The sequence below is a fragment of the Peromyscus californicus genome, unplaced genomic scaffold (assembly GCF_007827085.1).
Source record: "Peromyscus californicus insignis strain IS unplaced genomic scaffold, ASM782708v3 Scaffold_10__1_contigs__length_136768540, whole genome shotgun sequence".
Lineage (NCBI taxonomy): Eukaryota > Metazoa > Chordata > Mammalia > Rodentia > Cricetidae > Peromyscus > Peromyscus californicus.
Genome location: NW_026294391.1, coordinates 110,682,474 through 110,705,978, shown reverse-complemented (window position 1 = coordinate 110,705,978; position 23,505 = coordinate 110,682,474). Strand labels below are relative to the sequence as shown.

Genomic DNA, 23,505 nt, shown 5'->3' with positions numbered 1-23,505 from the left:
CTAAGCCAGGCTCCAAAGGGCACATTTCTTTCTGGAGGCCAGGCTGCTAGAGCAGGCAAGCAGGCTGCCTGGGAGGGGGAGGAGTGAGAACAAGTAGGGGACCCCTCCCCCTCTCCTCGTCCCCCTGGCTCCGAGCCCCTGTGGGAAGAAGCCCTTGGCCAATGCCCCGCTTTAGTGTTGCAGGAGCGTCCCCCAATCCTCCCCCTGCGTTGCTTCCAACTACAAAGCCCCGTGCCATGGGGGCAACTGGAGCAGGTGGTGATGACTGGGAGAGAAAGAAAGGCGAGAGGGAGGAAGGGAGGCCCTGGGGAGAGACAAAACCTTCTCCAGGAGAACGTTTTAGCAGACACATCGCCAGACAGAACAACCAGACTGAAGCATAAGACTGTGCTGCTCAGGGTCCAGCGGCGGGCTACCTTTGTGTGGGATGGGGCATCTGAGTGTCCAGGAAAGATGGTGAGGAGGGGCAGGACCCTGGGACCTCTACCTCTCTCAGAACTACTTCAAGGTGGCAGTGTTTTCTGCCTACTCACCCACTTCCCAGGGATATCCCAGAAATAGGCAGAAAGCACCTAGTCAGAGACTGTAAGGCATACTGACAACCAGGGCTCCTCCCGAGGCAGACAGATTTCTTTCACGTCCTGATTCTGGCAAGCAGGACCACTGCGTCGCTTCACACAAGTCCTTTTAATGACTGGAATACAAGCGCCTGCCTCCAAGAAGCACTCAGGAATTAAGAGTGAGAACAGGAGGGCTGGGGCTATGGCTCAGTGGGTAAAAGCAATTACCATACAAGCATGAGACCTGAGTTTGAATCCCAAGAACCCATACAAAAGCTGGAGTTGTGGCACAAGTGCCTATAAACCCAGCACTCTGTGGGAAGATGGGAGGTGGATACAGAAGAATCCACCGAAAATTTCACGCCAGCTCGCCCAGTGTATGTAGCAGGAAAACAACAAAGAGACTGTCTCAAACAAGGTGGAAGGTAAAGCCCTACAGTCAAGGTTGTCCTCTGACCCCACACTTGTGCTATGGCATGAATCTGCATTTATACACATGAATGTGTATACACACAACACAAACACATACATTAAATAAGAAGAGTGACAGCAGGAACTAAGAGGCACTTAGTTCAAAGCAGGTTTCTGTACTCCTCAGTGAGCCCTTATCTTTCTCATAATCTAAGGGCTGCAGGGAACGGCTATCCTGCCACGCCAGGCCACAGTCTGTCATGCTGTACCTCCGCCTCTCTCATTCCTGTCTCTGCCTGAACTGCAAGGATGCACACCAACCCTCAGAGAACACTTTACGGTTATCAAAGCCTGTCACAGGCACTGCCTCCTTTGTTCCCCGCAAGCACCCTTGTGAGACAAGAAAGGGCAAGGAGCATCAGCTCCATTTTAAAAGATGAGCAAAACAGACCTGAGTGCCTTGTCTAAGCTGCAACAAGGATTCATGAGGGAGGATGGAGGAAGGGGTGGGGGAAGACAAACATCCATCCTTTCTTTGCTAGTACCATTTGGGAATTCCTACTTGAAAGCTAGACAGAAGGGTAAAAATCATAACTAACCAAACCAGCCCAACGTGGCCTTTTGATTTGGGGTTGTCAATGACAGATACCTATCATAGGTACACACTGGACCTTCACTTCCTTCAAATGTAAAACTCACCCAGCATGAGGACTGTCTTATTTTTTTCTTTAGTGGTACCTGGAAGAATCTGACACCAACACCAACTGTTATGAACATCAGAACCAAATGAACTGGTGATTTTGAAAAAGAGTCAAAGAATGCTTGCCTAACTAACTGGTGAGTACCCAACCTAGGCTTCCTCCAGAGGCAAAGGAACAGGGGACAGATTGGAAAAAGCAGCTAACCTAGACCCTCAAGAAACCTTGATCTAGAGAACCAAATCCTGGCTTCTACAAGTTGGCTTCTACCTTGATTGTCTCAAGGAGCTCCGTGACTGGTGTCTAGTGAGTTAAGCTCAGACGAAAGCTTTTTGATTAGATGTTAACAACCTACTCAGGCTAGCACACCGCCACATCCTTTAACTGTATCTTAACTCAAAGGAGATACAAAGATTGTTGGGGAAAAGAAATCAGGGGTCAAACCATCGAGTTAACTATAACTTTAGTTTCCACTCTTTCAATCTGTCCCAACCCTTCTGGAACTTGTTTCAAATACTTGCATACACCTTGGCTGACGTCCTCTATCTACTTGTTTCCTTCACCCTCCCTGAGGAAATTACTGCCGGAGGGACCTGGTAGAAAGTCTGCCTCTCGAGCCCATACCCGCCACGCTCATCCCTTTGGTGGCCACACACCCTTGCCTCTTCTGAGACGTTTGCCATGTGCTTGGTCTTGCACTTTCGTTTTCCTGATGGCTTTTCTGAATTTTCAAGGCAGGCTGGCTCCTCCAGGTTATTTGGGAGGAAACCGTTTGGTGAGTCCGAGATCCCCTGGGCTTTGCTGGACAGGAGAAGGTTCCTGTTCCTGAGGCAGTGCTCTGAATTTTGGGAGGAAGTCTTCTGCTTACGGGCCTTTGAATCTGAACAAGAAACGGGAAAGAATGACTGTAAGAGAAATGGAACACCATCCTTTATTGCTTCGCCATACAAATCCCTCTTCTATCCACAGGAGGCAGTTTTCAGCCCTGCCAGCAGAGGGCAGCCCATCTGGCTGGCCCCCAAAATGTGGGTCATTTAAAAAGGATCTCCCCATAGCCCAGAGCCAACCAGAATCTCTTTTCAGCCTTTTCTCCATCCTCTTTCTTTCTTGAATGAAAATGAAAACCAGCCGGGCGGTGGTGGCGCACGCCTTTAATCCCAGCACTTGGGAGGCAGAGGCAGGCAAATCTCTGTGAGTTCGAGGCCAGCCTGGTCTCCAAAGCGAGTTCCAGGAAAGGCGCAAAGCTACACAGAGAAACCCTGTCTCGAAAAAAACCAAAAAAAAAAAAAAAAAAAAAAAAAGAAAATGAAAACCAATTTAGCAGTTTTGCTAAAGTATCGAGTACAGTGGGATGTAAGATCAAAGTAGAAGGCTGACTTTATGATCTCAGTTCTCCCCACCCAATTGTCCTGTTTGTTACTGTCTGAAGACACCAAGATCAATGCAACAGAAATTCCCCAATCCAGAAGGTATTATGAGCCTACTTGACTTATGTGTAATGGCAGAAAGCCACTGCCTTCCTTGTTTGGAAATCAAGTCATTGGTATTACTGGTACATGGCACCATGTGTCTAGAATTGTAATTTCAAAAAGCTCTGCTACAAACTCCACTAGCATGAGCCTCACACCATATGGTCTGCCCTAAACCTCTTGTATAGGTGACATAAACCATTCAGTTGTATTCACTTGTATTAACAATAGAGTTGTATGGCTTGTATGTGTGGGTGTATATGTATGCAGTTGTGTGAGTGTGGGCACAAGTGTGCTACAGTGAGCATATGAAAGTCAGAGGCCAACATCAGGTATCAGTTCTCTCCTTCCACCTTGTATTGAGGCAGGGTCTCTCTTGTTTGTTGCTGCACTATGTAACAAGTCAGCCTTGAACTCAACATGGGCCAATGGCTCTGACTTTTTGATTCTCTTGCCTCCACCTCCCAAGTGCTGGGATTACATGCATATTCCACCCCAGCCAGTTTATGTAGTACTGGGAATCAAACCCAAGCCTTTGTGCATTGTAAGCAAGCATCCTAACCAACTAAAAACTACTACATTCTTATCCCTGGCTTACCATTAACTATGCAATAGAATAGAAGCAATCCATAATCTCTTTGAACCTCAGTTTCCCTATCTATAAATGGGGAGAATATAATTCAAGTCCCAGAAATGGTAGCAGGATCGAGTTGATCCAAGCAAAATTTTCTTCTATAAAGTGTTATAAAGATTAAGGCATTAATATTGTATGACTTCAGTGCAAGATTGAACACTGAGCCTAGCACACAACAGATCAATAAGGCTATGAACTAACTGTAACCTCAGGTTCCTACCACCTGTGAAATGAAGGGATTGAAATCACAGAGTTCTCAACTCACCCCCACCCCAAACTTGACATGGACTCTCATATGTGAAATTGCCAAGGGCAGATGCAGATGTAGGAGTCCTCATTCAAGACTGGAAAATTGGGTGGGTGTGGTGGTGCACACCTTTGATTCCAGTGCTCAGGAGGAAGAGGCAGATGGAGGTCTGTGAGTTCGAGGCCAGCCTGGTCTATGTATTGAGTTCCAGGACAGCCAGGGCTGTGTAGAGAGACCCTGTCTCAAAGACAACAATAACAACAACAATAACAGAAAGGAATGGAATTGGCTATAGCTTATGCATGTAACAAAGAAGTCCTAGCTTTATTCCACTTAGTGTATTAGTGGTCTTCACAATGTGTCCAAGAAATGTCGTGCTACATGGTCTCTAATGACCACTCCAGCAGGAACACTAACTTAGGTTTTTTTTTTCTTGATTTTTTTTAATTAAAAACTTTTTTCAGACAATATATTTTGAACATGTTTTCCCCCTCTCGCAACTCTTCCCAGATCCTCCCCACCCCTACCTACTCAACTTCATCATGTTTTTTCTCTCTAAAAAAATAAAAACCAATGAAAAAACCAGCAAGACAAAAAATACCAAACCAAAACAAAGCCCACAAAGAAACCATGGAATCCATTTTGTGTTGCCCAACTAAGAAAGAAGCACAGGGCCTGCCCTGGAGTGTGGATGATATACCCAGAGTCTCTCCAATGAAGAAAATGGATTTTCACTTTCCCAGCAGCTATCTTTTTGTTTTTGTTTGGTTTGGTTTTTTTTGAGACAGGGTTTCTCTGTGTAGCCCTGGCTGTCCTGGGTCTCGCTCCATAGACCAGGCTGGCCTCGAACTCACAGAGATCTGCCTGCCCCTGCCTCCGGAGTGCTGGGATTGAAGGTGTGCGCCACCACCACCAGGCCTCTTGGTTTTAAGACAGGGTCTCAGTATATAGTCCTGGATGGCCTGAAATTCACTATGTAGACCAGGTTAGTCTAGAACTCATGAAGATTCGCCTACCTCTGCTTCTTGGGTGCTGCAAATAAAGATATACACCATCATGCCCAGCCTTAACCCAGGGCTTCTGACCCAACAAGTATGGGTTAAAGCAAGAGGAAGGAACAGAACTTTGCCTTGTGAAAACTGCAGGAAGCATGGGGAAACCACATTACAGAATTCAATAAAGAGGAAAATAAATAGCCATCTATTTCATGTACCAATGGTAGGGCAAGCTCTGGAGTATATTCAATTGCAGAACCAGAGCTTTATGTTAGCCTACAAAGGCACAGAGTGAAGGTGACAGGCAGGTGCATGGAAATGGGTCTTTCTACCTCTTTCACAGAATAAAAAGGCAGACAGCCAAGCACAGGATGAAAGGAGAGGTTATAAGAGTTAGATAGAAGTAGGGTGATCTGCCTAGTTTGTCCATTTCCAACTTCTCTGACACTTACCTGAAAGCCAGATAGTAAGTAGATAAGGGAGACTAGAGCTTTCTAGGAGAGAAATGTTTGCTATGAAACTCCCACATGGGTTGGAGAGATGGTTCAGTGGTTAAGAGCACTAGATGCTCTTCCAGAGGACACAGGTTTGATTCCTAGCATCCACATGAGTTCACAACTATCTATAATTCCAGTTACAGAGGATCCAATGCCCCAGTCTGGCCTCCTCAGGTACTACATGAATGTGGTACACAGACATGCATACAAGGAAAGCACTCATAAACAAACGAAAGTCTCCAAAAAATTAATAAAAATATATTTAAAAAAGAAATTTCTGCATGAAGAGATATGCCAACACCAGTGGCCTCAATGCAAAGCTCCCTGGCATACCCTAGAAGGAGAATGATCTACTTTTCAACAGTCTGGGCTGCCTCCAAACAAGATACCTTCATCACTGGTGTTCTCCATGGTTACTGTAGATGTCCTAGCAAAGGCTAGCTAAGTCCCTATGACAATGCTGTGGCAACTTCTCTATGTGTGTACTGTGTAGCAAATGGGACCAGGAAACTCTAAAGAGGTCCTTCTGATTGAAAGACCTGATAACTGGGAGTGGTAGCACATGCTGTTAATCCTAGCACTTGGGAGGCAGAAGCAAGCAGATCTCTGTGAGTTTGAGGCTAGCCTGGTCTACATAGTGATTTTCAGGACAGCCAGGTCAACATAATAGAAACCCCTCCCTCCACAAAAAAAGAAGAAAAAATAAAAAGAAAGAGCTGGTAGATCTATGAGACACTTCCAAGCTAGGAAAGCAGCCTTCATTAGAGAGGATGGGTAATACAAAAGCTTCTCATCATCCTAACAAGAGGCAGAGGCCAATGGTTTGACAACTCATTCATGACCAATCCATTTCGGTTCTGGCAAAAGAAGGGGAAAATTGCCCCACTTGTTCAGATAGTCGATGAAAATGAGCTCAATTACCCTCAAGTGTAGGGATAGGTATCATATATATCTCCACTTAAATGAGTCAGAAATGAGGTTAAGCCTTCTTTGCATTATAGTATACCAAGGATCTACTGCCTACTCAACGTGAGCTGCTTTTGTTTAGCTAATAAGGGGACTATACATATTTATCAGCAGCTCAGAGTGAATATATTGTAAGAGACAATTGATTGTTGCTTCAAGAGAAGCGGTCAGAGAATAAGCAAAGACAAACGTGTTCCTATGGAATCCAGAGATGGGCTTTTTGTTCAATTAGAAACCCACTATGGGAATAGGCCTGAATTGTACTTAATGAAGGATACTGGGGTGAACCTCTTGTCTATCCCTCTATGATCATATTTAAAGCATTTGACATGGCCACAGAAGGTTTTCTTTCTGAACTGCCTGCTTTCACAGCTCAGGACCAACAAATACCTATGTCACCTCAAAACTTGACTATGACTCTAAAAAACTCCTCATGGCTTTACCTAAGATACCAGGTTTTACATATTTCAAGGTTTTCTGTTGCCTTTAGAGAACTACTACATTTCATTTTAGTTTATGAGCAGAGGCATCCTAAGTATGGCAGCCAATGCCCTCCTTATTTGTTTTGAGACAGGATCTCACTATGCAGCCCAGGGTGGCTCCAAACTCGCTGTCCTCTTACCTCAACCTCCTGAGCACTCGGACGACAGGCACCACACCTGGTTCCTCTTTCTTTTTAAACCCAAGATCCCAAAAGGGAGAACCTCCAAGACTTGACTTTTTCAAGCTAACCAGAACTCCCTAGTATGACACTGGCCCATGCCAAGAATATCACCATGGCATGGACCACAGGTTCAGATGTCTATAAGAAACCAGAAGGTAAGGGTGCCCACGTCCTCAGCTTACCTGTAGGCTAGTTTGAATTCCTTCCTTCCAGATTCAAAGCCACATACTCAAGGTGGATCTGAGTGAGCTCCCGTGACAGGTGAAGACCACAGTACCAAGTTCCTGTCAGTCCTAAGGCCTTCAACTGGTGAGGAGGGCTTATGAATGCCACTGGGCCTAAGATTCCCAGCTGACTTCAAAACAGGACTAGCAGCCCCACGGCCAACCTTACCTGCTCTCCCTTTCCGCCGCTGCTCTTCTTCTTGTTCTGTCAAGTACTCCCCAGTCTGGTATTTTCGGCTCTTCTGTCGTCTCCGTTTCTTTCTCTTCACCAGGCCCTCCTCCTCCTCCTCTTCTTCTTCTTCTTCCTCCTCTTCATTGGTGTCCCACATTTGCCGGGCAGCCTCTGTCCTCCAGGGCATCTCTCGGGCTCGCCACAGATGTCTGCGGCCTTGGCTCAGCAGGGTCTTGTCCTGGGCATGATGGCTGCGGTACTGGGTGTCCCTTTGGGTCTTTCTCACCTTTCTCCTCTTAGTTGGGGTGGGAGCCACCTCCTCCTCCTCCTCTGTAGGGAAGACCTCCTGGCTTCCCATGTCACTGTCTGCCATACCAGCAAAAGAGCTGCAGATGCTTCCTATGGATGAGAAATATAGAAGACTTTCAGGTGCTTCTTCAAGGGATTAAGTATGGTATTGACACAACTGTCCTGGGAGAGGAATTCGTAGTACAGAGTTCAAGTTCATGCTCTGTCACTTATTACTGGTACATTTACCTCACAGGACTGAAGTCTTTCAGTCTTAAGTACTTACTTTATAGAGTCTAAAATACCACACAATTATGAAGTACTAAAAATCATCCCTTACTCATCCATGGCACAGTGTTACTTGAATTCATTTCACAAACTCTTTTTTTTTTTAAATTCATTTATTTATTATGTATACAGCATATGTGACTGCAGGCCAGAAGAGGGCACCAGATCTCATTCAAGGTGGTTGTGAGCCACCATGTGGTTGCTGGGGATTGAACTCAGGACCTCTGGAAGAGCAGTCAGTGCTCTTAACCTCTGAGCCATCTCTCCAGCCCCATTTCACAAACTCTTGCTCAGTGTTTACCAGGAGCTAAACATAGCATAAAGGGAAGAAGAGAGCCTCAGTTCTCTGCTGTTCAGTAAAAACATCTGAGCTGAAGGCAAGGAGGTAAGGAAGTCTGGTATTACAACTTAGGCCCCATAACTCTGTGGTTCCACAAGTATGGCCAACAGAGCTACCCTGGCCAAGCAGAATCATCACAAAAGAGTGTCTCTAACATAGAAGCAAGGAGTCCCTTTCCTATGACATAGCTTGACTCAGGCATGTCCCAGTAGAACACAGCAGGCCACTTCCATTAAACTGATCCCACCTCCTACAGAGTAGCCAGAAGTTCAAGGGTCGGGTTTTCTTTCTAGTCCATCTGCCCATCCACTGCAGCTGTTCCTTGCTGCTGGGAAAGCACACCCCCTCTACTCCTGATCGCCCTGGGACAAACAGCATCTTTCCGACTCTCCTGGGCCACCTTGCCCAGAGGCTATTTTCTCTCTCCTCACTTACCCTTAACGCTGCTAACAATAAAAGCACAATTCTAAATTGGCCTGGTTTTACACTACAGGAGATCTAACAGCTTTTTTAGAAGCAACACTACCATGTTAACTCAACAATCCCTAGACCCCAGTGAGGTCAGCAGAAGAAAGAAATGGTTGGAAGGAAAAAGCAGCCCTTGACCAAAGCTTCAAGTTGGTCAGACTGCTTAAAGACAGCAACTAGCCCACTAAACTTTGCATTATATGGACCAGGCAGGGAACAGAGTGTTCTAGTTAATCTAATATTACAGTTAATACAGAATCACCATAGAGATCACACAGAAATCACCAATTTCCAAAGAATCAAATACAGCACAATGTGTTTAACACAAAAATGGGACTGGCCATAATGTAATCACTCTTTGATGATTCAGAGGACACTTCAGGACTTTGTGAGGCCTCCAGGCCATCATTATAAGCCCCAATTACCATAGAGCTCACCATGTGCTGAGGTGGCACTTAACAGGACGTAAGATCATTGACTTTTCATTGGGCCATGCTTCTCTATTCTTCCAATTTGCATGGAAATCTGAGTGAGTGCAGGCAACCATCTCTGTCCTGTGTACCAACAGAGAGCCAGCAGAAAAGAGCACAAGCTGGAAACGACTATCTTCTTTAGACCCTAGACAAGTTCAATGGACCAAAGGCGATTGTGCCTGCCCAGAACACTCAATGGCACCTTTCTTCTCTTAGTTGGGGTGGCACCTCCTATTCCTCTGTAGGGAAGACCTCCTAGCTTCTCTGCCATATCAGCAAAGGAGCTGCAGATGCATCTCATGATCATTGGGGCCCATCTCAAGTGCAGACATTCAACCTTTAGGCTTTAATCCCATCATCCTATGTGACAGGCATTATCAAAATTTCCAGGAGTTAATGTCAAATCCCTAATCTAACATAGCTAAGCAAACCACCTAAAAGTGTAGGTGATCCCTCTGCCCCTACCCAGGACTCTCTTGTCCCTGCAAGGAGCCTGTTATTTTAGCACAGGGAAGCAAAATGCCAACTGTCTACTTGTACCAATGGCAAAATCAAGCCCATTGTCTACCTTTTCAAAGAAGCCAAGGCAAGCTTTTACCCTTGGTCTTACTCACCAGACTGACTGCGTGTCCGAGTGCTCAGAACCACAGGGATGAAGTCACGGAAACTGCTCTTCGCTTTCTTTTCCAAGGAACCTGGAGTGATGTGTGGTTTGGGGGCAGAAGGCAGGAATATCACAATTAGAAATCTATAAACCAGAAAGCCCACATGTGATGTTCCAATGAGAAAACCAAAAGGTTTGGGTTGACCCTGCAGTTACCCTGGCTTACCCCAGCTGACTCTCCTTATGCTACCACCACTACCCATCTCTTTGGGAATGGTGGTTTTGAAAGTTGGGGGATGGGCCATTTTTACTGGCATCAATAAAGCAATGCACCCAATCAATTCAACAGCATGTCCCAAAGTAGAATATCTGCCTACATAACTCGAAGGTTGTTGTATGTTCGTTACATTCGAACTGAGCTGTAGCCTATCCCATACAAGAGCAACCTCAATGGACCTTAGAAAGGTAAGGCAAGAGGAGGTGGACAAATGGAAACAGGTATACAAGAGCAAAGTAGAGGAGTTAGGTCATGTCCAATGAGCGAGGTCATGAACATGGACTACTGTAGCCAGGAATGCCTGGGTCATCTATAACAGAGTATATAGGTCAAATATACCCCATACCCAACCCAAACATTCTTTTTTGTTTGTTTTTTCAAGATAGGGTTTCTCTGTGTAGCTTTGCGCCTTTCCTGGAACTCACTCTATAGACTAGGCTGGCCTCGAACTTACAGAGATCTGCCTGGCTCTGCCTCCAGAGTGCTGGGATTAAAGGCGTACGCCACCACCACCTGGCTCCAAACATTCTTAACTGATAAAAAGGTTTTGGGACATCTGTAAACCTTTCTAGCAAGCTAGCTAGTCAGCTATTGGTTTTGAACTTTTTACAATGGGAGTTTTCCAATATAACAAAAGGTAGAGAAAACAGTGTAATGAATCCCAATTCTGCTGTTTTTGTCTAAGTATTCTTTCTTTCTTTCTTTCTTTTCTTTTCTTTTCTTTGCTTTTTTCAAGACAGGGTTTCTCTGTGTAGTTTTGGTGCCTGTCCTGGATCTCGCTCTGTAGACCAGGCTGGCCTCAAACTCACTGAGATCTGCCTGCCTCTGCCTCCCCAGCACTGGGATTAAAGGCGTGCGCTACCACCACCTGGCTGTCTAAGTATTCTTACAGCTGCTGCTTCTTTGAGCCTTAATCCCATCTCGTGGAAATGGGTTAATGACTCTATTGTAGGACTGCCATCTATCTGTTAGCAAGCTACCTTATTCAATGCCAAGACTTCAGAATATGTGGTACTCTAACACATTAGGTCAGAATACATCCATCCTCCCTGGCTGTTGACTTCAGAGGTTCCAATTCTAGCTCTACTCCACAGCATGGAAGGATCCATTTTCTACTCAATCTCTCAGCTACTCTCTCCCCACCAAAATTCCACTGGATCCCTCTGGCGCTCAGGCTACAAGGTCACGCATAGCCTTTGGGGCCTACCTTCCTCATGGCCATCAGCTCGTTTTCCTGGAGGCTGGGACTCTGGCTTTGCTGGCTTCCGAAGCTTGTGCTTTCCCCTGACTCCATTGTGCTCTTTTCCTGAATCTGAAGCCACTCTAGGGCTTTTCTTGGTGGGTTCCTGGGGTTCTCCAGGCAGCTTCCGGCACTGTGAAAAGGGAGAAGGAGTCAGATCTGAGGTCAGTTTTGCTTCTTAAGAATCCTCTTCCAAGGTCAAGTTATGTGCCTGTTGCTCACACATGGATATGAACTTCCCAGAGTTAGGACTGGCAGTGTGTGTGTCATGGTATTATAGGACACAGTGGGCTATAAAGGCTCTCTTGGACTGAGTCAAATGCCCTTGCTGGTCCCCTCAGGCATCCACATAACTTTAAAGATATCTACAGAATCTGTATTCGTGGCCCCTGAACATACATCCAAAGTTGTTTTATAAGGTCCAAAGTCAGGCCCCATACTGTGCATACCCATACATAAGTTAAGAGATAAGCATTAAACAAAAATGTCTCTTCTGTAAGTTGGATGGTTTACACTGTGTTACTATCAATTGAAAATAATTCTGAGAATAGTCAAGAAAAACTTTTCTCATGTGTCAGTTAATGCCAGAAAATGGATTCAAGTACAGCAAGGAGAGGAACAATACCCAGGAGGTGTGATTCCCATCTCCCTATGAACACAATGGACAGGGCCAGGCCTGCTATACCATTCACATTTGTATTTCAAATTTTATCCAACTTATTTACCTGAAATATGTGTTTACATAGAGGACAAACAGATACAGGATTTCAAGTAACTTACGGGACAGTCATTATCTGTTAAAAATAGTCTTCTTTCTTCCACACACACAACCTTTCCTTTTTACAGTATAAAAGCTAGATGCAGACTTTGGATGTAAACTTATCTCACTGTTAACTGCTGATGAAGATGGGAGACACACTGTTCACAGTTCAGTCAAATGACAGATACAGAAAGCTGCTCCCTCTGACACAAAGATGCCCAGGTCTCTCACAGCAGGACTGCGTGCTTCACCTTCACACCACATCATTTCTTCTTCTTTCCTTTCCCTTTTTTACTCCCCTCTCCTTGCTGAAGACTTGGGTCAGCACCATCTTTTTTTGTTGTTGTTGTTCTTGTTTTTAGCTTGGGTATCATTTCTGCTACATACAGTATCACTGACTTCCGTGATGGGAACTGTACAAGACAGAGGCTGCCACCTTAATGTTTGAGCTGTACCGGGACTCTGCCTCTGTACTGAACATCATGGTTCCATTCTCTGGAGTACATTTTGTTTTTCTCCAGAAATGCATTCAGTCCAACTGCTGAGCATACGTCCTGAATCTCAGTAGCGGTAGGGTTTTCTACAGCCTTACTTATGGGAATCCGCCTCCCCTCCGCTATGGTCTTATTATTTAAGTAAGCACGGTAGATACAAATAAACCTGTCCTGGTCGGACAAGGACCGCGCAGCTGCGCAAGCCATCTCCACGGGAGTCCCCACTGCCCCGCCAGTGCTCCAGGCTGAACACCAGCTGGAGTTGCCTTCGAAGCTGAGTATATATTAAAGGCTGCTTTACACTCTGTATCACTTGGAATGCTACCATTTGCTTTATCGTAACAACTACCTCAATGAACAGATGAAGAAACTGAGACTCTAAGACAAGAGGTCAATTGACTTTTCCTGGGCCACACAGTCTAGCATCCACATTGACTCAAGGGGTGCCACTTACCAGGCCACCCTGCAAGGTAGCTCATTTACACCTGCAGTAAGAAAGATAGAGCTGGGACTCCTGGCCCTCATAGCTGGGCCTCTTCTCATCAGCTTTCAAGAGTCTCCTTCCCTATTTGCTGCCTTTTCATCAACTGTTTCTGCTCAGTCCCATTCTCACCTACTGTTGGGTTATCAGCTTACTACTAGATAGAATAGAACTCCATCCCAAAGCCATAGATTTCCACAAGCTTTGAGGCCCCTCCATGACACTAAACAAGAAATGGGATAAGATAGATGTTTCTAGTAATGTAGATCTAGGGAATGTGAAATTAAGTTTTAAGACGACAGGAAGAGATAAACATACTCAAAGTCAGCTGGGCATGGTGGTGTACACCTTTAATCCCAGTACTCAGGAGGCAGTGGCAGGTGGATCTCTGAGTTCGAAGCCAGCCTAGTCTACAGAGTCAGTTCAGGACAGCCAGGCTGTTACACAGAGAAACCCCGTCTCAAAAAAACAAACAAACAAAAAAACCAAACAACAACAGTAAAATCAAATAACAACAAAAACCCTACTTGAAGTTATATGGTAGTAAATCTTGATTACTCAACTTGGCTGGATTGACAAACTGCTATATAACTCTGGGTGTATCTGTGGTTTTTTTCCAGAGAGAATTAACTAAGGATGGAAGAGACCTGCCTTAAAGGTAGGGGGCATCATATCATAGGTTAAGGACCCAGATAGAAAAGGGAAAAGTGATGGGCTGGGAAGGCAGTTCTAGAAGGTCAAGTACTTGCTACAAGAGCACAAGGACCTGAGTTTCATCACCAGAAAAATAGTTAAGTGTGGTAGTACGTGCTTTTAATCCCAGCACTAGGGAGGCAGAGGTAGGTGGATCCCTCAATGAGTCTAGTATAATTGGTGAGCTCCTGGTTCCAGAGAAATACGCTGTCTCAAAACACAAAGTGGACAGCTAGTGAGGAATCACACCCAAGGCTGACCTTGGGCCTGCACAGGTACCTGCATACATGTATACATACCCACAATGAGCACCCAAACACAAAATAAGAAAATGGGAGCCCAGTACTACAGACATACATTCATTCGTATCCTCATTCTCTCCCTCTCTCCCTCCCTCCCTCCCTCCTTTCTTCTCCTTTGGTTGCCATGGGCTGCTGTTCTTCTACTCCACTACGCTCTTCCTACTACGAGGGACTGAAATCTCTGAATCCGTGAGCCAAAACAAACTATTCTTCTCTCATTATTTTCTCAGATACTTAGTCACTGGGATGAAGACTAACACGTTTTCCCATAATCACATCTATATCACCTTCCAGTACGGTTATCAAACTCTAGTTCCAGCAAACAGGATGGTAGCTATCTTACTGATGGGATATTTGAAGGGAAAGAACCTTCAATTCTCCAGGCACAGGCCCATTACTCAGTAGAGGACTAAGCTGAATGAAACTCAAGTTACTGCCATTCCTATGAACCAAAGTGTTAAGAATCAAAGAACTAGGGAGAAAAGAGAAAGATAAGGATGATTACTTAAAGTGTGACCTTCAGGTACATCCAAAGAACAACTATTTTAAGCCAAGAGAAATAAAGTTAAATGCACATAAAATTTTGAACATGTCCTATTTACTTCTAAATATTGTTTTTAGCTGCCTCTTTTGAGTAGAGATCATTAACTTTTACTTCCTAAGGTAGACATAACAGAACATCTAAAAGAGATTTCTTTTTGTATCTTCTGCCAGGGCAGCAGTGAAAAGTAAAAATATATGATGCACTCCAACTACACGAGAAGTTGGGAGGATGGAGAAATCAAGATCAGTGTTCAGGTTAATGGAGTTTTGAAATACATTTCAAAAGACAAGAATAAAGTTCGGGCAGCATCAAATGAAACATAATTCTTTGGCAGGCAAGATGCATTAGCAGGTAAAGGTGCTTGCTGCTACATACAATGATCTGAGTTCGATCCTTGGTGCCCACACAGTAGAAAGAGAACTGCTGAAATTGTCCACTGACCTCCACACAGATGCTGTAGCATGCATGTACCACACATATATGCACATGAGCACAGAAAATAAATATAAATGTAATAAAAATGTTGAACAAAACATAATTCACGCACGTAACAGGAGCCTAGTCTGCCTCCTGGCCACCTCCAACAGTGGGCTGTTTTGAATTAATGCCCCAGCTTAGCTTAGTTATTAATCACATGTTTCTCAACAAAATGGGACCTAACAAAACACCTGGATTATTTAGTTTCCAAAGGAAAAAACTGGAAGTGCTGGTTGCCTTCTCCTTATCCTGTAACTTTATTCTCTGCTCCCCTCATTTCTCAATTGGCCTACCGAACCAGTCATCTCCTAGAGGAAGGGCTATGCCTACCTGTCATTAAGTCAACATGGCAAGACATAAGCTCCATGAGGGCAGGAGCCATTCTATTTGTGATACTAAAAACAAAAGCAGCCACTGACATCAACTGAGTGCTTAACTATGTGCCAAGTACTATTCTAAGCACTCATACACCATCTCATTAATTGTAACAGCTTTACTGAGCTATGCTGTACAATTCACTTACACGTACAATGCAATTGTTTTTGGTATAAACACAGAATTGTGTAACTATCACCATTGGCCTCTTACAGGAACTTTCTCATCACCCTGAATGGACACTCTACTCCCATTAATTGGTTACTCAACAAATCTCCTAGCCCTAGGCAACTATCAGGCTACTTTCCCTCTTATCAATTTGCCTGTTCTGGATATTTCCTATCAACATCTCATTTGATCTTTCCAACAACCCTCTGAATAAGTACTATTATTTGTCTCATTGCAGAGATGAAGAAACTAAGTGTAAAAGATTAAGTAGCAAGCTTAATCAATGTCACAGAACTAGGAAGAAGTGGGGCCAAAATGATCCTATCAAAAAGTTCCTTCCTTCCCTGGGCCCCAAACTGCCAAGGCCGGTGGTCCATCATCTTTAAAGGACCAGGAAGAATTGTTCCTCAGGGAAAAGCCCGTGATTAAGTGATTTCCTTCACCAATACCTTCTTCTGCTTTCCTACTTTATCTAGGACAATGGCTTCCCTGTCCCCAAGGATGAAATCATTTCCTACATCCCAAGGAATGAGCTAGGCCCTTTCCAGGTAAAAATATATACAGAGCCCGTGAGTTAAAAGGGGAAAGTCTTCCATTCATCAGCTCTGTTCACACAGCTAAGCTGCTCAAGAACATTGTCTAGGAGTGGGGAGGGAGGGGTCAAACGCAGCAGAGACCCACAAGTGAAGCAGACCATCAGAAGTTCTCAACCATACACTGGCACCCACCTTGGATCCCAGGGAATTCCGGACCATAGGTTTATCATGTGGCTGTGGCAGCAGCGGAGGCGGCGGCAGCAGTGGCTGCTGCTGCTGCTGCTGCTGGTGCTGTGGCTGTTGCAGCGGCTGCTGCAGCTGCTGTAGCTGCTGTTGCTGTTGTTGCTGCTGATGCTGTTGCTGCTGCTGTGGTTCTTCCTCAATTTCCTTGTCTTTGTTACACTTCAACTTTTTGGGTGGCAGAGATTCTGTCTCTTCATCTGGTTGCCAACTGTTCTTGCAAGTAAAGACCCCAACGCTTTCCCGTTTCACTCGAGCTTGCCCAGCTTTCGCGCGAGCTTCAGCCAGGCCCTTCTGGGGAACTGCCGGGAGACCATCAGCCCGGAAGCAGTTGGATAAATTGAAGACCACATCACCGTCCACTTTTTCCATTTTCACCCGCCCCAGATCCACCTGACTTCCAAGCTGCGAAAGGTCTGTGCTGGGGCCCCTCTTGCTGCTTGGAACCACATCTAAAATGAGTTCCTTAGAGTGGCTGTCATGAGGTAGCAAAGGCAGCTCAGGCATCTTGCACAAGTTCTGGGGGGTGGCCAAGACCAGCTCATGGGACATATAGGCAGCCAGCACTTGGTTTTTAGGCTTTGTGTCTCCTGCCAGCTTTAGGCCACAGGCTGCCTGGGGGCCTTCCATCTTAGGAGTACTATCAGAGCAGAGGTGGCTCTCAGATTCTTCAGGTCCTTGATTCACTCCAATGTCCCCACTGCTAGGCTGAACAGACAGCGCCAGGGTCCCTGTCTGAGGGCTGAGAGTCAAGAGGACAGGATTGACTTGTTCTTCATAAGGCTTGGCAGCAATTCGGCAAGTTTTGTTCTTTGTGACAGCATCCTGTTCTGGAGCAAAGGGGCCCCCAGGCCGTGGCTGCCCCTCAGGAAGTCCATGAACAGCTTCATTGGAGCCAAGAGATGACACACCAGAAAACTCAGAAACAATGCTGGTGGGCCTGATAGGCACCCCCTGACTGGGGGTTAGTTGCCCGGCACTGGAAATGCCAATAGAAAGCAGAGATGCTTGGTGGTATGGTGACCAGCCAACAGGCAGGACCTGGGTGCTAGTGGCTTTCCCATTGATGGAACACCGTGGGTACATATTTGTCAGCCCTGTAGGTTTCCATAAAGACAGTTCCTTGGTTTGGCACCCTGGCAGCCCAGGGGCAATGCGGGCTGGGGTATAACGGGATTTGACTGTGCTTTGCTGTCCCTCGGCACCAGCCTGGCTGCCTTTCTTGCCACAAGTGGCACCAGTGCTCTTAGGCTCTCCTTGATCAATGATGGAGATAGGCTCCTGCTTGGGGAGATGGCGAGGATCTCGGTTAAGGCCCAGGTTAGGGTCCTTGTTCAACAGCAGGGATGCAGGCACTGGGTTGGCCACTCCCACATATGTGCCAGGGATGGTGCTGATCAGAGCGGTGGAGTTTTTTACCCAGGTGCTTGGGTCTCCATTCCTCACCATCTCAGGGAAGATAACGAAAGGCGAAGAAGTGGAGCCCAGGCAGGAAGTGACGTTGCTGCCGGCAGCCTGAGTTGTGCGCTGAGACCTAGACAGGACTGTGGACAGGAGGGCCTTGCTGCTCGTGTGCACAGGGGTCAACACAGGCATGGGAGGTGTTTTACGCTGGTTCGGCAATGGAAGCTTCTGGCGGTTGGACTTGGAAGAGAGGTCAAGAGGCATCTCGCTGCACTCGGGTGGAGAGGCCATCTCTCTCTCGAGCTGGGGAGGTGACTTGAGAGGAGAGAAGGTAACGGAAGTCCCTTCTGTTTGCTGCTCGGTGCTACCTGGCATCTTGGAGGGGTGTGGTGGGACTGAGCTCCCACTGGGGGCTGGCAGCAAAGGCTGTGAAGTTGGAAGCACCTTGGCAGAAGCAGTGGTGAGGGAAGTATCTGCCAAAGGTCCAGGGATCCCATCAGGAGGAGGCTGGGTGTTAGTGCTGCTGGATGGGGAAGTACAAGAGAGCCTGTTCACCTCTAAAGAGACCAACTTCGAATCTGAAGCCAAAGGCCGGGCCACGGAAAATGCATATGGGTAAGAGCGGAGCTCTGGGGAGGCCAACACACCTGGGAGACACCTATCCTGTAGGTAAGATGGCAGGACTGGGAGCGTGAGTGTGGAAGAGACTCCCAGAGTGGTTGGCAGTGTAGCCACACTGAGTGGCTGCCCACAACTCGGAGGTGGGATGTATACCAGCGGCTGGTTAGGGGTCAGCACTGTCCCTGGCTGAAAAGACAGGGGGACTTTTTGCATAGCTGGTGCCTGAGCTGCAGGAAAGCACACTCGACTCAAACTGAAGGAGGCTGGAATGGGTGCTGAGGTGGGGATGGCAGCTGGTGTGGCAGCCGGCATGGGCGTGGGGGCTGGAGTAAAGATTGGGGCCGGGGTGGGTGCAGGCACCGGTGCAGGAGCAAAAGCAGGGATAAGGGTGGGGGTAGACGGCGGGCCAGAGGATGGGGTTGGAGTGGGCATCGGCACAGATGGAGGGGCAGGAGCTGCTGGAGGCGTGGACGCTGGCATGGGAGCTAGGACCGGAGTTGGGACAGAAGCAAGGACCAAAGTGGGAGCTGAAGGAGGCACAGGAGCCTGGATCAGGGCCAAGGGAGGTGCAGAAACAGAGACTGTGAGAGGAGTAGGAGCAGGAGCCGACAGTGGCACTGGGACCGAGTGGGGAGCAGACGCTGGTACAGGCACCAAGACAGAGGCTGACACCGAGAGAGGGTTGGAATCAGAGATGAGAGCAGGCACCGAGGGCGGTGCTGGAGCTAGAGCGGGCACTGGTGCTAGGGGAGGCGAAGGAGCTGAAGCTGATGTGGCAACTTGGACTGGAACTAGTCCTGAGTGGGGCACTGGGGCCGGGACAGAAAGGGGAACCTGGAATGGATCGGGAACCGACGGGGTCACAGAGGTCGACCCAGGGGCAGGAGGGCAGACAGGTGCCGGCAGCTGACTGAAGTTAGTGGTAACTAGAGGCAGGGTTCCCTCCACAGGGACTCCAGTTCCCAGAGTTGCCAAAATGAAAGTGTTCTTCTCCCCAACACTGTGCCGAGAGTCCAAAGCCTTTACCCCGGCTGGCGAGCAGTCAACCTGTTTGCTCATTTGGGTGCTTAGGGGAGTCCAAGAGCAATTGGCCCTGCTATGGCTGGCCTCAGTACTATCAGGAGTGGGCAGCTTAAGCCCGTCTCCTGGGCTGTTCAGTGGCACCAGGAGGCCCTCAGCCTCTCCTGCATTCCCAGCATAGTCCATTTTTGGCTGGGGATCATCAGGCTGATCTTCTGACCTGTGCCCAAGTTTTTCTGTTGTACTGCCATCTGGGTTTGCCCCCCGGGCATTGCTGCCACTTCCAACTGCTGTGAGCTCCACCTGCAATGAAAGAACAGCATGCCCATCTTAGCAAGCTCCCCACAGTGGATCCAAGTATCCTGCGGCCCCTGAGAAGTAACTGCTGCTCCTTTCTGCAACTCAACTAACTGCAAAGGACAGGGCACATACATACCAATTTCTGTCTCATCTAGAGCAGCTTGTCTTCTTGCTCCCATTCTCAGAAGGGCCAAGCCAGCCACACAACCCCAGAAAGCTCATCCTTTGATGGGCAGCATGTGACAACACACAGCTCCTTACCTTGGAAAAACTGCTGCTGACACAAAACTCCTGAGATCCAAAGTGCTGGCAGTCACCTGTCGTGGACTCCTCATCAGAAAGAGGTGCTCTTCTGGAAGGAAGGACACAACCAGAAAAGGGACATAAGGCTCAGACTTAGGCCACTGACACTTTCTCCAGAAGGTCCTGCCTACCTGGCTTCCCACCAAACCCTCCTGTCTCACTTCCCATGGTAGCTTCAGGGGATAGATAGCAGGGTACTAGGGGACTCAAGGAAACAAAGCAGAGTCTCTGCACGTGGCTTTGCAAGTTCTTGAATAGGAGCCTTGTCTGACCAGAATTTGGGGGCTACTTATTCTGCTTTCTAGTGTTCTCACAAAAGTGTGCACGAACCCTATCTTAGCGCCTTCTTTTCCCTGGAGCTTACCCACCAAGGTGACCATTCAATCTAGGATATACAGGGCATCACTCAAACCCAGATAGATGTGACCTGTAAGCCTCAAAAGGCATGCAAATTCATTTTATTTTAAATCCCATCTTCTTTCAAGTCTATATGGAAAGTGCCATGTTAGGGTAAATCTCTTCCAAAGCAAACCATCATTCCCATTGTGTTTAAGTCTAGTCCAAATCTGAATCACCTGTTCATCCGATGGGCTGGGCATGCCTGTAGCCCATACACATTCACCTTTACCAGCACATACAACACTGATTTGAGGCTATCTGGTCACTGACAATAAGAGGCTCTTTAAAAATACTACATTAGCCAAGCATGTGTCATGTGTTTATAATTTGAATACTTAGGAAGTGGAGACTGGAAAGTAAGGAATTCAAAGCTAGTTGGGCTACAGGAGACCCTGTCTTAAACAACAACAGCAACAACAACAAAAATGGAGTGGATGTGATGATGCACATCTTTTTAAATCCTGGCACTCAGGAGGTAGAGGCAGGTAGAGCTCTTTGAGTACAAGGCCAGCCTAGACTCTGGTCTACAAAAGGAATTACAAGACAGCAAAGCTACATACTAAGACCCTGACTTAATTAAAAAATGGCAAAACAAAACAATACAACAACAACAACAACAAAGAGACACTTCTTTCTCTCCAAAGGAACAGTTCTAGAACGCTACCTGGCTCCAGCCAGAATCTTCTCTTCACAGAATACACAGGGAGCACCTTCCCTTCTCAGAATACACAGGGTGCATCTTCCCTTAACAGAATACACAGGGAGCACCTTCCCTTCTCAGAATACACAGGGAGCACCTTCCCTTCTCAGAATACACAGGGAGCACCTTCCCTTCACAGAATACACAGGGAGCACCTTCCCTTCACAGAATACACAGGGAGCATCTTCCCTTCACAGAATACACAGGGAGCACCTTCCCTTCTCAGAATATTCAAGGAGCACCTTCCCTTCACAGAATACACAGGGAGCACCTTCCCTTCTCAGAATACACAGGGAGCACCTTCCCTTCTCAGAATACACAGGGAGCACCTTCCCTTCACAGAATACACAGGGAGCACCTTCCCTTCTTCAGAATACACAGGGAGCACCTTCCCTTCACAGAATACACAGGGAGCACCTTTCCTTCACAGAATATACAGGGAGCATCTTCCCTTCACAGAATACACAGGGAGCACCTTCCCTTCTCAGAATATTCAAGGAGCACCTTCCCTTCACAGAATACACAGGGAGCACCTCCCCTTCTCAGAATACACAGGGAGCACCTTCCCTTCTCAGAATACACAGGGAGCACCCTCCCTTCTTCAGAATACACAGGGAGCACCTTCCCTTCAGCCTCTCTGTACCACCACATTCTCTCCCTTCCCAAAAGGGAGCCTCTGAAAGCCACAGACTCCACATTCACATTGGTATGTGCCATAAGTAAAGGCTTAAGGCCAGAAAACTGGGTCTCAAAGGAGAAAAACCCAAATGTATCCCCCGACCTGCTCAAAAATAATTCCTCTAAATTCAGGTAAGAATCTTCAAACATGTTACATTTGACAAAACAAACAAATAAACAAAAGGACCAGACTGCTAAAGTTGGAGGACAAACACCCACTCCAAGTTTGGCGCTTTAAGTGCAGCAGGAACACACTGCCCCTGTACTAGGGAGCATTTCAATAGGGCAGCTGCCTGGGTGGGAGTGGCTGCAGAGGAGGTGGGGGGTCAAAGAACAAAGCTGCAGCAAGTTTTCTGGGTGGGCAAAGCACAGGACTGCTCTCTCTGCCTGCTCTTTGTTTGGGTTTGCCTGCCATCTTTGGAGCCCTGCCAGAGATCCAATATAGCCCGTGAAGAAAAGTCAGCCCCTGCCTTACCAACCACTCTAGGCTAAAGGGTATTTGGGGTGCCTGTAGCCAACTCCAGCAAGGAGGAATACCCTGAAAATAACTCCCTCCCTCTGACTGAAACAGGGACTCCCAAATTGTACCTGGGGCAAGAGAAGCAAAAATGGCAATGGGGATGAAAGCAGGCCTCTCCCCATCTTTTCGGTGCTCCAGAAGGGGCTAATCAAGGGGGAAAGGCTTGTCCCCTTTAAAAAGCAGCTAGAGTTGCAGAAGTGGGAGGGTTCCACTGCTGGAAACAACTGTTGGTACAAACAGAATGACTGTGAGGCAAAGGCTTGGGAGGCAGTTGGGGGTCTTGAGGAAGGGGAGGGCCCCAAGGAAAAGGAAAACACACTTTTCACATCAACTCCTGAGAGACCAGAAAAGCAGGACCTCTATGTACCCAGCCTTGGGCTGAAGAAGCGTGTTCCAACTAGAATCACCAGGGATGGTTTAGGGGGAGGGCTGTGGTGGTGAGGGGAAACAGCAGTCCCTCCCTCCAAAACCCGACATGGGAAGGCACTATTTGTTTACATTCTTCCCCCTCCTGACCAAGCTCCCTCCCCGGTTGGTGGGCTCCTCCTTGGGCAGAAATCCTGCTTTGAAGCAGAAGCTATGTTCTTGCAAGCCAGTAGTTACCAGGGAAGCCTAGAGCCAGGCAGAGAAACTGGTAGTGGCAGCAGCAGAAGCAGCCCTTCTGGCTACTCCAGCCATGCCTAAGCCTCAGCACCAGCCTCCAAACTCTGGGAAAACGTGTGCGATGATGTTTCAAATCCTCTGAGGGGGATGCAAAGCTGAGCAAATATTTAAAAAACGCTCCACTGAGAGAGGAGCCTGGAATCGAAAAGGCAGGGGGCGGGGAGAGGAGGCTGGGTCAACTGAGCAAGGTTATGAGGATATAGGTGAGGAGGAAACACAGAGACTCTAATCAGGACTGAAAATCAGTTCTTCCCACTAGAAGACAGCTGGTATGCTCAAGGATTTGCTGAACTTAACCAAAATGAGCCACTA

General features: G+C 47.1%; 2 protein-coding genes across 11 annotated transcripts in view; both read right to left on the bottom strand.

Moving 5' to 3' along the window:
* Positions 1-23,505, bottom strand: part of Bcorl1 (BCL6 corepressor like 1) — a 73,839-nt gene that overhangs the window by 25,874 nt on the left and 24,460 nt on the right. For 9 of the 10 annotated variants that reach the window (XR_008218387.1, XM_052738957.1, XM_052738974.1 and 6 more), the window contains 6 exons: positions 20,192-20,282; positions 16,538-19,933; positions 11,483-11,648; positions 10,009-10,089; positions 7,535-7,936; positions 2,326-2,549 (listed from right to left, as the gene is read on the bottom strand). Coding sequence is in view for 9 of the 10 variants with exons in the window: in XM_052738957.1 (XP_052594917.1) it covers positions 2,326-2,549; positions 7,535-7,936; positions 10,009-10,089; positions 11,483-11,648; positions 16,538-19,933; positions 20,192-20,282 (4,360 nt within the window). In the remaining variant the exon portion in view is untranslated. The remainder of the gene's footprint in view (positions 1-2,325; positions 2,550-7,534; positions 7,937-10,008; positions 10,090-11,482; positions 11,649-16,537; positions 19,934-20,191; positions 20,283-23,505) is intronic. The other variant, XM_052738999.1, reaches the window with a different exon arrangement.
* Positions 12,582-12,991, bottom strand: LOC128110954 (signal recognition particle 19 kDa protein-like). The gene has a single exon (XM_052739029.1). It carries the CDS (start codon positions 12,974-12,976, stop codon positions 12,713-12,715), a length of 264 nt encoding a protein of 87 aa, XP_052594989.1. The 5' UTR covers positions 12,977-12,991; the 3' UTR covers positions 12,582-12,712.